The sequence below is a fragment of the Octopus bimaculoides genome, chromosome 2, assembly GCF_001194135.2.
Source record: "Octopus bimaculoides isolate UCB-OBI-ISO-001 chromosome 2, ASM119413v2, whole genome shotgun sequence".
NCBI classification, from domain to species: Eukaryota; Metazoa; Mollusca; class Cephalopoda; order Octopoda; family Octopodidae; genus Octopus; species Octopus bimaculoides.
The window spans coordinates 177785685-177798412 of record NC_068982.1 but is presented as its reverse complement, the minus strand read 5'-3'; the positions used below and the strand labels follow the sequence as shown (position 1 = coordinate 177798412).

At 36.9% G+C, this 12728-nt stretch overlaps 1 protein-coding gene across 2 annotated transcripts in view; it reads left to right on the top strand.

Annotated features, from left to right (window-relative positions):
• The window catches only part of LOC106868709 (ATP-dependent RNA helicase DHX58), an 86390-nt gene extending 75141 nt beyond the window's left edge, over nt 1-11249 (top strand). For both annotated transcript variants that reach the window (XM_052965757.1, XM_052965756.1), the window contains 2 exons: nt 4098-4265; nt 10443-11249. In XM_052965757.1, coding sequence (XP_052821717.1) covers nt 4098-4265; nt 10443-11140 — 866 coding nt within the window. In that variant the 3' untranslated portion in view covers nt 11141-11249. The remainder of the gene's footprint in view (nt 1-4097; nt 4266-10442) is intronic.
• Nucleotides 11250-12728: the final 1479 nt, after the last annotated feature.

Genomic DNA, 12728 nt, shown 5'->3' with positions numbered 1-12728 from the left:
GTAAATAAAGAAGAGTGCCATAATTAAATTTGCTGAACGATATTTTGGTATCTTGTGTACCTTCAGCGGGTTCAAAATTTGATATGTCAGTCCACTTCATTTTTTTTTATATAGGTAATATTAGGGCTGCTATGACTCATCTGGTACTGGCAAAAGACCAGAATAAATACTGTAGAGTATTTTATCTGACACTCTAACAACTCTGTCAGCTCAGTAATATTAATAATAGTGGTTTCAAATTTTGGCATAAAGTAAGAAATTTTAGGGGAGGGGGACAGTCAATTAGATTGACCTCAGTGCTCAACTGGTACTTATTTTATTGATCCCAAAAGAACGAAAGGCAAGGGTGACCTTGGTAGAATTTGATCTGCCAGGGTTACCTTTGCCTTTCATTTAGAATGTTCACACAGACAAAATGCTGCTGGTGGCACGTAAAAAAACATCTTTCAAGCAGTGGGCCCCATGGAGGCAAAGGCAAATGACTGAGACCTTTGGAAATATGCTATGCTTAAAGAGAAAACCAATCAAGGCAAGTGAAATCATTGTTGTGGCAGATACTGGTGCCATGCAACTGGCACCCATGTCAGTGGCGTGTAAAAGCATCTATTACACTCTTAGAGTGGTTGGTATTAGGATGGGCATCTAGCTGTAGAAAACCATGCCAAATCAGACTAGAGTCTGGCACATGCCAGCATGGATACTGGACACTAAATGATGATGATGATATTATTACTTCATTTCATATATGCTCAACAATTAAACTGTTGGAAAAGAAAATTTCCTAACATCGGGCTACAACAAGTAACGTTAGATGCCAAGAATCCATCTAAGTACCCTAGCTGTCCCTAATAACACTGTTTCCTGGAGCTGTACTAAACTGGGTTTTATACCTATTTTCTCTATCCATCTGTTCAAATCTTTAGGGAGAGTGCTTAATGCACCTATACAGGGATACATTTTACCTGCACTTTTCATAGTCTCTGTAACTCAATGCTATCTTCTTTATACCTCTCATATTGACTTTCTCATCATTTGGGACTGTAAAGTCAAATTATTTGGCACTTTCTATTCTCTTTATCTACTACTACTGAATAAGGCCATCTAGCTTCTATAACTCTGTCTGTCTAAATGTTAAAGTCTCACAACATCTTATATTTCTTACTCTGTAATACTTTACGAGGTTCATGTTCATACAATTCATCAGTATAGTTTTTAACTTCATTTAGCTTTTTGGTTTCGCTATGTCCTGCTGTAACTCTAGCAGTTCTTAATAAACTTTCTTCACTGTTACCTACTTAAGAGTTTATATCTACTCTAGCTAACTTCACACAGTCTTCTACTGATATTAACCCTCTTTCATCTTCCTTTCTAGGTAAGTATAATCTTGCTACTCTTGTCCTTGGGTGGAGTCCTCCATTCATATTGAATTCCTTCCTAGTTCTTGCGTAGCTTTGCTAATTCAGATTTTGTTCAATCTACAAATGCTGTTGAGTATCTAAATAATGATACTGCCCAAGTATTTACAACTTTCACTAGATGCGGACCATTTAGCTTTGACTTTTGATGTACTCCTTCTCAGTTTTAGTTTTCAATATCTGTAGTTAGTAATCTGTCAGATTCTAATACTCCTAGATACTTATAACTCTCTCCTTCTTTCAGTGACCATCTGGTCATCTAGTAATTGGATGCCTTCATTGTCGGCTAATTGTTCCTTTTTTTCATGACTAATATTGCACACTTATCCATGCCAAATTCCATACCTATATCTTTGCTGAAGAGTCTTAAAGTTTGTGTTAAGGAATCTATCTCTTTTTACTATAATTCTTATTAAATAGCTTCAGATCATCCATGTAGAGCAAATGCTTAACTTTTCCTTTGCAATTTCTGAACCAATACCCTGCCTTGCCTTCCTGAATATTAAACTGAGGGGGATTAAACATAAGACAAATATTAAAGGGGATAACAAATCTCCTTGGAAAATTCCCCTCTTGATATTAACTTTCCATAATGGTGTGTCACCTGAGTAGAGGTCTACTTTCCATTTCTTCATGCTAAAGCTAATTCTCTTATGCTGTCTGCAATACTGAATATACTCAAACAATCACTTATCCATGAGTGTGGGATCATCTTATAGGCTTTCGTATAAGCTATCCGTGCTATTGTTAATTTTTTCTTTCTAGATTTTACTTCATTTAGAACTGCTTTGTCTATATATAATAGATCATACATTCCTCTAGTCTTCTTCCTGCAAATTTTCTGTTTTTCTGGCAGTAGATTCTGGCTGTAAAGGTGCTTGTAAATGCTTTCTGAAAGCATTCCTGTTAAAAGCTTCTGCACTAATGGTAAGCAAGTGATTGATCTATAATCGCTAGCTGTATTACCCTTGCTTTTTATTATTATTGTTATAAAGGTAGAGAGCTGGTAGAATCATTAGCACACTGGATGAAATGCTTGGTGGCATGCCACTATGTTTCTGAGTTCAAATTCCACTGAGGTTGAATTTGCCTTTCATCCTTTTGGGGTAGATAAAATAAATACAGGTTGAAAACTGGGGTCGATGTAATCGACTCATCCCCACCTCCCCCAAGCTACTCTTGTGGCAAAAATTAGAAATAATAAAAATAATGATAATAATAATAATAATAATTAGTATTTTATTGTCTTTGCACGGCTTCTAATGCTGGAGATATACTACGGTGTCAGATGTTCGCTACCACTGAGCTAAGGTAGCACCCCTTATTTTTTCAAGCACCATCTGGAGTATTTGAGTGGTTCCAAGCAGTGTTGTTTTCTGCAAGTGCTCCACCCTTATTGCAGCCCCTATTTGTTCCATGTACTTCTCAAGATTTTTACTCAATGTTCTCAGGGCTCTGACAATTATTGGTACTACTACCACCTTTTATATCAACCACAACTGCTTAACCTCCCTAGCTAACCTTATCACATACCTTGTTGTCAGCTGGGAATGCTATATCAATGATCCAGCATCATTTGCTTTCTTTCTCTTGCTTTCAATTCTCTATCTCATGGTCGCACTAAATCATAAAATCTCATAGGATCTTTGCATTTCTAATTTCGACGATGCCTTCAGGTTTGTGGTCGTACCAATTCTTTGCTCTGTCAAGTCCATACTTGTTGCAAAGTGTCTAATGGACAAGCCTGGCTATATTGTTGTGACGTCTCTTATATTCCTTCTGGGCTAGTGGCGTACATTGACTGGTAATATGTCATATGGTTTCACCATTTTGTCCACAAATTCTGCACTTATCAGTTTCTGATATGTTGTCTATTCTGTATTTGATGTAATTCACTCTTAGTGCTTGCTCTTAGGCAGCACAGATTAGAGCCTCTGTTTCCAGTTTTAAATCACTTTTAGTCATCCACAGCCATCTTTTTTCTCTGTCTGTCTTATCTTCAACATGAAATTGTCCATGCATTCTTTTCTTTATCCACCTATTTTCAGTTTCATTCGTTTTCAATTTCTTGTATAGTGCTTTATCTTTGCAATCTCTCATCCTACACAAGCCTGACCTTCATACTTCCAATAATAGTGATTCTGTGGCATTTTTTACATACCATGCTATGTTGTTTACTTCTGCTCTAATATTGTGTCTGCATCCAATCAGTCCTCTTCCCCTCTTTTTCTTGCTACATACAATTTGTCCGTGTCACTTTTTGGGTGGAGTATCCCATATCTAGTCAGCAACTTCCCTGTCTTTCTGTCTAAGTTGCTTAATTCATCTACTGGCCATGCGAATACTTCTGCTAAGGAGTAAAACCGCCCAAGTGTTGATAGCTTCAATCTTATTCCATCCATTTAATTTCGACTTAAAGATCAGTCTCAGTCTGAGCAAGTACTCCACCTTAAATTTTTCTGTCATTTCTTTCTCCATCAATTTATCCATTTCCAATATTCCCAAGTACTTATAGCCTGTCTTTTCTATCTCCTTCATAACTTCCCCTGATGGTATTGCTAGCCTGTCCATACATTTGATTTTGCCTCTCTTCAAGACTATTATTATTATTATTATTATTATTATTATTATTATTATTATTATTATTATTATTATTATTATTATTATTATTATTTATTGCAGGTATGTCAATAAATAGGCAAAAAGAAGTACTTGGAATGTTTCGGAGTGGTGAGTGCAAACTTATGATTGCAACTCCTGTAGCAGAAGAAGGTTTAGATATTCAGAAATGCAACTTAGTAGTTGATTATTTGACTGTGCAGGGAGTAAGATCTCATGTGCAAAAAAGAGGTATGTATATGCCTTCCAAAGCAATTTTATTTCTTAATTTCGTTGTCTTGCATGGTCTCTCTTTTCCTTTGCATCTTTTTGTCTCTTTGACCTTTGTTTCTTTTCTTTTCTTCTATAGCTTCTATATCTTCTAGCCTGTCTAATCAGTTAGTCTTGTGTATGTTTTATCTTGAGTCTTCTGTTGTCTGTCAGCTCTCTTGGCCTATCTTCTGTTATGACTTATAGTTTTGATTATTTTTGTCTTTTTTATATCTTTTATTTTATTTCCTCCCATTTATGTCTTGTATTTTGTGTCTAATGTCTTGTATCTAGTATATTGTCTTATATGACTTGTCTTTTGTATTGTATTTTCTCTTTTAATGTCTTTTATATGGTGTTGTAATCATTCATGTTGAGCCTTGTATTTTGGCTCAGACACTCTTTTCTGTGTTGTCTTTTGTACTGTAAGTCTTGAATTTTGTACTTTTTATGTTCCTTTTTCTATCTTCCACTTATTCACTAATATTTTGTATTTTGTATATTATATCTTGTTTTTTTTTCTCGTCTTCTATCTTGTCTTCTACTCTGTTTTGTCATTTATAATATTTTTTATATTCACGTCCTTTGTAACTGTTGTCTTACGGAATTTATATCTTGTCTATTTTTGATCTTCTGTGAATTGGTTACTTTTTATGAGTCATATTAGATAACATTTCCTTCTGTTTGATGTTTATGTGACATTTCTGATACTCTACTTCTCTCATTGTGTATTACTCTTCTTCATACCATCTTATCTTCTGAGTCATGGTTTACTCTGTTATACATTATATCTTATGTGTTATATAATCTTTGCAGCAGTATCATATATTCACTGTCTTATGCTTTGTGAATTGCGTTTTCTGTTCTCTATCCTAAGCCTTGTGATTGTTCTTTGGTATCTCAACTTCTGATGTATATTTTCTCTCTTGAACTTGTTATTTTGTCTTCTATCTTCAGTTCTTTGTTGTATGATTTCCTCTGTCTTGCGCATTCTACTTTCTGTCTTGATATCTGAGTGTGTGTGTGTGTGTGTGTGTGTGTGTGTGTGTGTGTGTGTGTATGTATGTATGAGAATGCATATATGCGTGTGTATGGATGATTATATATGTGTGTGTGTGTATGTATATGGACGTATATGTTTGCATATGGACATATATGTGTGTGCATATACATAAAACACATATGCATGCACACGCACATGCACACACACACACGAGAAATTATGGTAAACACAAATTTATATAAATTGTTCCCTACATATGTTTCCACATTGTTATTTGCAAATTCTGTATTGGATGCTCTGAGTGCACTATGATGCTGAACCATAACAGATCATCAGAGAAATATTTTATTGCATTATGTTAGAGATCAATTGTCGTTTGATCTCTGCAATGTAATGCAACAGAATTTTCTGATGATCTCGTATGGTTCAGCATCCTACTGCAAATAAAAAATCCAGTGCACAGGTTGCAAATAACCACAATGGGGAAAAATATGCAGGGAACTAATAAAGTTCATCTTGTGTTTATCATAATTCCTTCTACATTTGCTCTGCATAATATTATCTGTAATATTACTGATTACAGTAGTAACCACACCACTTTACTGGAAGTAAACTGCATTATGATACTCTACATTTGTGTGTGTGTATTGTGTCATCCCATAAAGAATGAGGTTTTTTTTTATACTTCTTTTACTTTTCAAAATTTAGAAAAACAAAGTTCATTTTTAATTTAAAATATACTCTCCTTCATTTTCTACAAAGCTCTTCCATCTATCTGGTAGACTTGCAAGGCCCCTCTTTCAAAATTTACTTGTCCGTGACGAAAAATACACCTCCAGTATTGTTCTGATCTCGTCTGCAGAATTCATATTTTTTCTGTTGAAATGATTCTGAAGGCTGCAGAATAAATGGTAATCAGATGGGGCGATGTCCGGGGAATATGGTGGGTGGGGCATTGTTTCCCATTCAAACTACTCCAGCCTTAAGTCATTCAAGCTGCTCGCAGTAGATCTCCTTTGTTTTTGTTTGGTTTGTGTTTAAAAGTTCAAAGTGGACTAAACCTCTCATATCCCACCAAACAGATAACAACACCTTACATGAGTGAAGACCTTCTTTAGCTTATGGTGCTGGTGTTTCTCCTTTCCCCACCCACTATCTTCGGTGCTTGACATTATTATAGAGAACCCATTTCTCGTCACCAATCACTATTTGGTCCAAAAATGGCTCATTTGTGAAATGTGACCGCATAGAAGGGCACACGTTCACTCTCTGCGCATGATTAGACTCAGAAAGTTTGTGAGGAGCCGATTGACCTAATTTGCTGACTTTTCCAATGGCACACAAGTGTCTATAAATGGTTGAATGACCAAATCCAAGCTTCTCTGCTAGTCCCTCAACAGTTACAATAGGATTTTGTTCCACCAGGGTTGAAGGACATCCTTGTCGAGCTCTACAGATTTTCCAGGATGAAGCTTGTCTTCTAGGCTGTAGTTTCTGGCTCGGAATTTCTGGAACCACTGTTGACGCTGTCTTATGCTTATTATGTGATCCCCATATACTGCATTAATATTCATTGCACTTTGCATTGCGTTGTTACCTTTATTGAACTCATAAAGCAAAATATGCCGAATATACTCCTTTGTCACTTCTATTATAGCTTTGAAAAATAACTGTTAAAATCGAAATGTACTTTTCACAACTTGCACTAAGAATAAGACCAAAGTAAAATTACTACCTGCTTCTATAGCAAGTTGATGCAGGTAGTTTATCCCACCCCCTCCAACTTTTTAGTTAATGCAATTGAAAAAAACCGCATTATTTACGGGATGACCCAATAGTAGTGATTTTTCCAATTCAGTAGTACTTCATTTGAGTATTTGGTTGATAGAGTGCTCAAAAAAGAGTACAAACAGTAGTACACCTTATTAACCAATTAATTATTATGATAACTTATTGATTAATAATAATTAAGCAAATTCAAAGATTATATAGCAATTAATCACAGTACATTTATTGCAGAGTGAATAATAATAAATGAAGAAGGAATGAAGATGATAGTTTTTCTAAGAGAATTGTTATTTATTATACATATAGATTACATATAGAGAGATTGTGTAATGTATAATAGTAAAACAAAATATTCATTTCATTTCATCAGACATTGAGTTGAATTGTTGAATTACAACACAGTCTTTGAGAAATACATCCCAACAATATGAGAAAATATTTTAGAAGGTTTTTTCTAACTTACTAACTAAATAGAAAAGATTTAATTTAATATTTGACCAATCAACACCCTTATTGGCTGAGATATTTATAAATAACATCTAAAGTGATAAAGTTAACTTGTAGCTATCATAGTAGCGTTCAAACCTCTTCGTCGCTAAAAAGATCTTAACGTAGAACAATAGCAATAAACCAATAAAATGTGCATGTCTAAGAATTAGAGTCACACGTTTAAATTTATACATCTATAACATGAAAGAAAACATTGAAGAAATTTCGTGCAGAACACAAGGAACATGTACTGAGATGATATCAAAAAGTTCCTAGACTAGTTATGTTTAATAAAAAATTAGCTTATTTACCTAAGTTTTAGCATCATCTCCTTCGAGATAGTCACCTTCCGCAGCAATATACCGGTTCTAGTGTTCTTGCCACTTTTGGAACCCGACCTGGAAGTCGTTTTCTGTAAGTGAGTCAAGGACTTTCTGCGATTCACCCTGAATCTTGACAACAATATTAAAATGGTGACGTTTGAGCTGCATTTTCATCTTGGGGGAAAAGATGAAAGTTCGCAGGTACTAAATCCAATTCCTTGTTCCACTTCCGTGACCATGGAAATAACTTCCCTAACATTAAATGAAGCTTCGTTGTCAGGAGCCCTCCTTACTCACCTGGAATTCGTGGCTGCCAGCTCTGTCACTGCAAGAGACTACATATACTCCACTAACTTGCAGTATCCATCAACAAGAAGAATAAACTATCTTATTGTTACCACTAGAGATATGTCCTGTTAATGAACAAGCCATTGGTAGCTGACAAGTCAGATATACCACTCTAACCAGAACTGTCCCACACTCAAGAGCAAGGTATTTAATCCATGCCGCTTATTTAGATTGCAACCCAAACATGATAGACATTCAACTTCAATTACGAGGTGGTATACAAAAGTTCTTGGACTAGTTCCACTTTTGGAATCCGGTTTGGAAGTTGTTTCCTGTAAGTGAATCGAGAACCTTCTGCGATTCATTTTTGATCACGACAACAGTGTTTAAACGGCGACTTTTGAGTTGCATTTTCATCTTGGGGAAGAGATGGAAGTCCGTAGGTGTCAAATCTGCTGAATAGGGCAGGTGCGGAAGCAATGCCATGTTGTTTTTGGAAAGAAACTCCCGAGTGCGGAGAGATCGATGACAGGGTGTATTGTCGTCGTGAAGAATCCAATTCTTTGCATCCCACAGATCTAGTGCTTTCATTGAGTGTCCTCCCTCAAACGCTGCGACTCTGTCTTGCCTTCGGTTGTGAAGATGAAGGGCTCTTCCATTGTGACAACTGGTGCTTCGTTTCTGGGCTATACCCGTAGACTCAACCCTCGTCAGCGGTGTTGATCCTTGTCATAAAGGATGAGTCATCAGTGACACGCTGACGGAGATCTTGACAGCCTTCGACGCGATATTCTTTCTACTCAGTGATCAGCAGGCGGGAGACAAACTTGGCAGATACACTGCATGTTCACTTTCAGATTTTAGGATTGCCTGCACGGACCCATACAACAGACCAACAGCACCAGCAATGTTGTTGATTGTCTTCTGACGATCGCCATGCACAAGCTGATGAAATTTCTCCACATTTCTGGGGATGATGCTCGTGGCAGGCCTTCTAGATTGCTCATTGTCTTCCAGGAATGTTCTTTCGCTTTTGTAGCACCCGTGCCACTCGAAACGTTGCGTACGACTCATTGCCTCGTCGCCGTAAGCTTGCTGAATCATGCTCAATGTCTCTGTAGTAGACTTCTCAAGTTTAATGCAAAATTTCACGTTGCCTTTTTGTTCCAACTTCCTGTCCATGACAAAATCGCTGACTACAGCTTACACGTGGTCACAAAATCACAAATTTCACAACTTGCGAAGTAAACACAGCGATGCCACTTGGCGCATTGCCTCATGAAGGTCACTGCTAGCTCTCTGTTGACGCTTTACAGAACTAGTCTGGGAACGTTTTGATACCACCTCGTATAATCCAACACCACCATCTTTGGTCACTCTCGCTTAAAGACTGCTGTTGCTAAAGTGTTCATACTTCACTGTACAGCGATTGAGCGACTGACTCATGCCATCATCCCACGCTAACATGTCCAGTACTCAATGTAAGGAACTGATGTAACTGAAGACACTGCTGCAGCCTGCTGTCAAAGTGGCGCCAGGACCCTACCAGCATCCCGTCCAAACACGTGGGCCTAAAAAAATCAGAAAATAACTGGTGTCGCTTTCATAGGTCTAACACCTAGAAGCCATCATATTATTCTCTCAAAACTCTTACTTTGCTCTTATCATCTGACAAGATAGATGTGTCTTAGGCACCCACGAAAGTTTGTTGCGTGGAATTGAGTCCATTGTTGTTATATATATATATATACAGGGTGTCCACAAAGTCTGGGTACATGGAGATTAACACATACTTTAAGAAATTATTTCTTATATTTAATTGTTTATGTTATGATTTTATTTACTCCAGGTACCCAGACTTTGTGGACACCCGGTATATATATTCTTTTACTTGTTTTAGTTATTTGACTGCGACCATGTTAGACCACCGCCTTTAGTCGAACAAATCGATCCTAATACTTATTCTTTGTAAGCCCAGTACTTATTCTATCGGTCACTTTTGCTGAACCACTAAGTTACTGGAGATGCAAACACGCCAACATTGGTTGTCAAGCGATGGTGACACACACACACACACACACACACACACACACACACACACACACACACACACACACACACACATATGTTTGTGTGTTCTTTCAGTTTCCGTCTACCAAATATAATTATTGCATTCGCTTATTCACTTGTATCATATATAACTGGAGCATTGTGAAATGTTTGAAATCATTTTGAGTTAAATGTCTTCTTATTTACTTTTGTTTGTAGGCCGAGCTCGAGCAGCAGATGGTAAATACATTCAGATTATTGGTGCAGATCCACTCTTGGGCAAAAGAGCTACTGTAAACCGTATGAAAGTTGATAAAATGCAAACTATAGTGAACGATGTTTACGAAGATCAATTGAACTATCCAGGTGTTTTCAAGGAAACTTTGAAAGAAATTCAGATTCAAAATAGGCAAGAACGTGCTGCTTCCCAAATGCAGAAAATGAAGTCTGTTAAGAGTTCAGGTAATTATACGCTGAAATGTACATCCTGTAACTCTACTGCTGCTGAGAGTTCAGATTTTCGAAATTTTGAAGAGAAATGTTATATCATTGTAAATCCTGATTTTCGAAAGAAGATTAGTATTTCAAGAAGCAAACCTACGATATTATTTGACGACGTTAAACGTATAGGCAGTTTTTCTTGCATTACCTGCGGTCTTTATTGGGGAAATCAAGTGGTTTATAAACATACTATATTCGATTGCATATCAATAAAGCAGTTCAAAATAGTCCCTGAAGGGAAAACTCCTATACTTGCGAAAAAGTGGTTGAAAGTACCATTTAGAGATGAAGTTCAGTCCCTCACTGATGAAGATTTTGAAATGGTTCGTGCAGATAGTTCTAACAAGTTTGAAGATGATTTGCCATTGTTCCTTGAAAAATGTCCAATCCCTGAAAGTAACCAAAATGTAGATTAAAGCATACGTTTTCATATTTTTTCTCATATTCATTTTATTTTATTTCAGACAAATAATAATTGTATTTCGATATTATATAGTTTAATAAACTTGATTTGATTTATTGGAACATTCTGTTGTTATGGTAAATGAGATAGTTTTTGCAGACTCACATGATTCTAGGGAAATATCGGCATATATATATATATATATATATATATATATATATATATATATATCAAGCTGAGTAAAAAGTAAGCAATATATTTCAACAATGCGGAAATTTTATTCATCAAAGTACCATTACGATCAACACATGTTTGCCAACGAGCTACAAGTTTGTTTATTCCGGTAACGTAAAAATCTGGAGTTCTGGAGCTGATGAACCCTTTGAACGCACTTTCAGCATCGGTTTGATTTTTGAACGCCTCTCGCAGGAAACTATATAGATGCTTGAAAAAATGGTAGTTGGTAGAAGAAAGGTCTGGGGAATAAGCTGGGCTGGGAGGAACTTCGTAGCCAATTTCCCTCAACGTCTGGAGCGTCATTAAGTGAAACGTGTGGTCGAGCATTGTCATGAAGAATGATTGGTCCTCTTCTGTCGACCAGTCTGGGACGGAGGAGTAGCAGTTTTTGTTCATTTTGGCAATTTCATGGCAATATGTTTCTGCAGTAACAGTTTTTCCGGGTTTTAAGAAGTTGCAGTGGATGAGCCCAGCAGTACACCATAACCTTCTTTTTGAAGATTTCGGGTTTTGGGGAGGTCTTCAATGCTTTATTTTGGTCCAACAATTGTGAAGAACGTTTTTTATTACTGTACAAAATCCATTTTTCATTGCAAGTTACAATAGGTCGAGAAATGTTACGGAGAAGAAACGACGAGAAAATTTCATTCAAATCGTGTGGTACCCATTTGTCGAGCTTGTTTGATTTTCCAATTGCATGCAAATAGTTACTCGCAGTTTTTTTTTTGGCTAACTTGAGGTTCTTTTGCCAGTTCTCGAGTGGTTTTGCGTGGACCTTTTTGAACGACGGTCTTCAGTTGACCGTCTCGATGACAGATGGGCGTCCACTATGCTCACGAACTTCAAGGATCAGGTCTCTACTGCGAAATCGTTGAAGCCATTTTCGAGCTGACCACTCACGGGTCAATTCCTCACCAAACGTTTCGTTGATATCGTGAGCAGTTTCGGCTGCTTTACGTCCTTTTTTGAAGTTGAATATCAAAATTACTCAAATATCGTGCTTTGACAGTTTCATTTCAGATGCTTGAAACAACGATTTGTTTATCGCCCACAGGGGGGCTAAACATAGAGGGACGGTACAAATGAGGGAGGGGTCGATGATGCGTATGGTTTTTACACAGAGATGAAAAGTTAAAAATTTATATAGCTCGAATGATAGACAAATGATAAACAAAACAAATACACAAACAGTGAAATGGGGGACGGGTTTTTCTTCGACCCCGCGAGCATCGTGCCATCACTGAAACCTTTAGTATAACCTTATGGATTCACTATGTGGATTCATTCATTCACAACAAACTCGCCACAGCCTTCCATCTTTATTCCATATACATCAGGTAACAGACATTTTCTCTCCATCCTTA